General features: G+C 35.7%; 2 protein-coding genes across 2 annotated transcripts in view; both read left to right on the top strand.

Moving 5' to 3' along the window:
• LOC115033163 (early growth response protein 1-like) overlaps positions 1–60 on the top strand; it is a 563-nt gene extending 503 nt beyond the window's left edge. The window contains exon 3 of the mRNA XM_029485261.1: positions 6–60. Within this exon, the coding sequence (XP_029341121.1) occupies positions 6–60 (55 nt within the window). The remainder of the gene's footprint in view (positions 1–5) is intronic.
• Positions 61–3,125: 3,065 nt separating this feature from the next.
• Positions 3,126–4,308, top strand: LOC100167315 (zinc finger protein 2-like). Its single transcript, XM_008189573.3, has one exon. It carries the CDS (start codon positions 3,248–3,250, stop codon positions 4,181–4,183), a length of 936 nt encoding a protein of 311 aa, XP_008187795.1. The 5' UTR covers positions 3,126–3,247; the 3' UTR covers positions 4,184–4,308.
• The last annotated feature ends 233 nt before the right edge of the window (positions 4,309–4,541 follow it).

The following is a 4,541-nucleotide window of genomic DNA, read 5'->3' as shown; positions in this document are numbered from 1 at the left end:
GCCAGCCTAGCTTTAACTAGTCAGAAGGATCACCAATTTTTCGTATCTATCGATCCATAAGCATATCCAATAGCTAACATGCATTTGATAAAATACAAGTGCAGCTTCAGCCTACTAGAATAGCCCAGTGATTGTGATATTGCGAATGTGTGAACAAATAATTTTAGCTGTTTAAGGATTAGGTGCTGCATACCAGCAAGAAACGAAATTACCGTGATTATGAATAGGTAGGTAATATCATACTCATAGGTGCAACTAGGGTTGAAATTCTGGGGGGCTACAGCCTGATATGGTTCGTCTGAATGGTCTATTTCTATGACTTATATATATTAACAAAACTTGGGGCTAGTAAAGCATCGATTTGCGTCGTCTGGACTTAAATAAGTGAGTCCACACAATCGGGGGCACTTAAGATTAGTCGGGTGAATACCGGACTCAAATAAAGGAGAGGGAACTGCCTGTCGTCGGTACTAGCTTAGTTAAGCGGTACCCCGACGGCGAACCTGGTTCGGAGAGGACAACATAAATAAGTGCCGTGTTGGATTAGGTGGTGGTCCTGAAAAGGGCGTTTTCAGTTGTCGTAGTCGGACGTTTAGTCGTTCAAATCTGCATCGGTTTCTTTCCGCTGGCTGTCGGTTCGACGGACTTGATTCCCAGACGTCAACGGCTAAGTGATTTGAATTTCACGTTGATTCCGAACCGTGATTGATGTAGATTTTGGTGTCAGTATTGTTGTGATTGTGACGACTGTCGGTACAGTTGGTCCTGGCAAGCACCGTTTTCAATTCGTACTAAATGTACGAGTAGCGCCGTGTGAAAGTGCCGAGTAGGCAACTTGAATGCGCGTCAGGTCGTTGTTAGTTGTTGAATATGTCGGTAGTGGTCTCGGTGTCACTGGTGGACGGTGGTGCTCGTGGTTGGCAACACAGTCGCAGTACTCAGACTTCTTGATTTCGACGAATTAGGTTGTTGGGCTGGTAACAAATGCTTGCAAGATCGTCGTAGTTGAGCTCTTGTTTGCTGTGTCTTCTTGGTCACCGTGGATTTGGTCCGGAGTCTCGTGCTCTCTTGGCTTGTATTGTGTATTAGCTATTGACAGGTTGAAGGTTTGTAATGGACTAATTTGCTATTTTTCAATTTGCTTTGATGGGACGGCCTTTGCTGGACTAATTTGCTAATGAAAGTGCAACGGTATATATACCCTCCGAGCTATCTATACCGGCGCTGATTGTTTGACGTTTTATTGGTTTAACGGATAAAACCACACCGATGTCTGGTTGTTTCTCTTTAGTTGGTGTGATTTTCATCCGTCATAACGCTGAGGCATAATTGTTTAAAACATACTTTTGTGAGGGTGTTCCCTATGTCATCTGTGTTGCACTTGTTTGTCATACTTTTCGATTTGGTGGTCTTGAGAAAGACCATTTTTGGTGTTGTATTGATTTGTTCCATAACAAGCCCACCTAACAAAACTATTAATTTAAAATAACCCATAGGTGGCTTATATCTAAATTAATAAGAAATATTTTTTGGGGGGCTAAATCTTATTCAGGGAGGGAAAAGCTCCCATAACCCGCGCTCCCCCAAAATTGCACCACTGATCATACCAAATACATATAACTTAAGTACCTACATTATTCCCAAACTTTAACTAGTCACGCTCGTCTACATACGTTATATAATAATATTGTAGAAATTATTAAAGAACTGCATATTATGGGGAAAAATATGACTTTGCATTTTAAGGTTGTTTTAGTGATGATCAAAACAAGACCAAGACCAAGACTTTCAAAATCTTGATCTTGGTCTTGGTCTTGCGCAAGACTCTTGCAAGACTCTTGCTATTTTCACAAAATATATAAAAAAAACTAAATACCTGTTATAGCTGTGTGTAGGTTTTTTGCTATGATCTCTAAGGTGAAACTTAGTCCAATGTATTACATAGTATATTCATAAATCAAACATTAACATAAAACAAGTCAAACAATTTATTTTTATTATACTCGTTTAAAACTTAGCATTTTAAATTATGCTTATATTATATTACTTGTACGAATCAATTTACCAGCATAATTAACTTTCTAAGTTCCTATTGCATTTATAATAAATATCAATAGGTCATTACTAATTGCTAATTAATAGTTATTGACCAATATAATGTTTATAAAATTAAATTGTTGTTTTTTAAATGTTCACGTTATTCTTAACTTATCAACTTACTTTACTAGTTCCCAGTTTAAATTAATTTAACTTAACATTAACTCATTTTTATATGCGTTAACTTTAAGTATTAACATGATTATTTATAATATTCCCAATTAAGTAAATTTTGAATTATCGTTTTATCTAGAAATAGTTTATTGTGTGGAAGTGAGCTCTTTCAGTCACCTGCGGTAACAAAAGAGCCACATTTCACCCAAGACTGAAATTGCCTTCCCGCATGAGCCACACATACTATTGTATTGCAAAGGTAATGCACTAGAGCAGGAATCTATACAACAATCAGGCCATAGATAAGCATTTATAAGGGTATATAATATATATTATAATTATAATTATCTATATATATTACCAGACTATTCTACGAAAAAATATTTCACTAATATAAACATTCAGTAATATTTTTAATTCAATTTATCTACAGTAATATATTTTAGAGTTACACCAAAAACCAAAATGGAATTTGTCAATAATCAAATTGTCAAAAACCGATTTTGTGTAAGTAACATATGTGACAGTGTTTTATGTGGTATATCTTTGATGATGGATGGCACACAGTGGTCTGAAACTCTATTCTAGCGGCAAAAAAGTCCCATTTCAAAAAAAATATAATAACTCTATTAGCATATAAGTTCCTTAAGTCTAATATACAATTTTATTTTTAACTTGTTTATATCTATATATAAATTATATAATTTATACAAAAATTGTAACGGATTACTTGAAGGTAATGGTTACACCTTCACAGCCATGGGGTGTGTTATTTTTGTTTCACAACAGATTCTTAAGAATATCTCTAGATATATTATGTATACTGTAATTATTATAAAATTTGTTGAGTTAAGATCAACATAATATTATAAAATATTTAAAGTTTTAAAAGTACTACAACATGTACTGGCTTTAAAATATTTCAAATACAATTAATCCTAATCGATCATTAATTGAATAGCATAGTAACCAAATAATCTTATGAAAAACAAATTATTTACAAATAAAAACAGATTAACAATACACCAGCGGAGAAATGGAGAAGAATCTTTACTCATGTGATGTATGTGAAAAGTCGTTCAGCCAAAGTAGCCATTTGACGCTCCATCGACGCACACACACTGGCAAAAAACCGTACGAGTGCGATGTATGTGACAAGTCGTTCAGTAAAAATAGCAATTTGACGACACATCGACGTACACACACTGGCGAAAAACCGTATTCGTGCGATGTATGTGACAAGGCCTTCAGTGAAAGTGGGAATTTGACGAGACATCGACGCATACATACTGGCGAAAAACCGTACGCTTGCGATATATGTGACAAGTTTTTTGCTGAAAGTAGCACATTAACGAGTCATCGACGGACCCACACTGGTGAAAAACCGTACGCATGCGACGTATGTGACAAGTCGTTCAGTGAAAGTGGCGGTTTGACGACACATCGACGTACACATACTGGTGAAAAACCGTACGCTTGCGATATATGTGACAAGTTTTTTGCTAAAATTGGCACATTAACGAGTCATCGACGAACCCACACTGGTGAAAAACCATACGCGTGCGATGTATGTGACAAGACGTTCTCTAAAAGTGGCACATTGACAAGACATCGTCGCACACACACTGGTGAAAAACTGTACGCATGCGACGTATGTGACAAGTCGTTCAGTGAAAGTGGCGGTTTGACGACACATCGACGTACACATACTGGTGAAAAACCGTACGCTTGCGATATATGTGACAAGTTTTTTGCTAAAATTGGCACATTAACGAGTCATCGACGAACCCACACTGGTGAAAAACCATACACGTGCGATGTATGTGACAAGACGTTCTCTAAAAGTGGCACATTGACAAGACATCGTCGCACACACACTGGTGAAAAACTGTACGCATGCGACGTATGTGACAAGTCGTTCAGTATTAATAGCAGTTTGACGGTTCACAACCGGATGCACATTCCACACTGACTGGATCGATCAAATACCTATGACCCAAGGCTCTTATTCGAATAGGATAAATCATATTAATATATTATTATGTTAGCACTGTTGAAGTGTTCATTTTGTGATGTTCATAATTCAAATAAATTAATACTACGTTAATATATCATGTTAATATGTTTATTTTTATATGATTTTTAATATTTAAAAAAAAAAACAAAGTTATTTTAAATTTTCTTGAAATAAAAACATGTTAACTTAACGAAAGTTTTTAAAAAATAGTTTAATATTATGAAAAATGTTTTAACTAGAATTATCGAAATGTTGTAAGTCGTAGGTACAATATCACGAGATTAAACTAATAATAATAGCCAGTTGCAGACTC

This window comes from Acyrthosiphon pisum, chromosome X, assembly GCF_005508785.2.
Source record: "Acyrthosiphon pisum isolate AL4f chromosome X, pea_aphid_22Mar2018_4r6ur, whole genome shotgun sequence".
In the NCBI taxonomy this organism is placed as follows: Eukaryota; Metazoa; Arthropoda; class Insecta; order Hemiptera; family Aphididae; genus Acyrthosiphon; species Acyrthosiphon pisum.
Note: the sequence above shows the minus strand (reverse complement) of the source record. Positions and strands in the feature narration are given on the sequence as shown.

What these genes read in the sequence shown, in the direction of transcription:
- LOC100167315 (XM_008189573.3), top strand. Translation starts at nt 3,248, where the DNA reads ATGGAGAAGAATCTTTACTCATGTGATGTATGTGAAAAGTCGTTCAGC.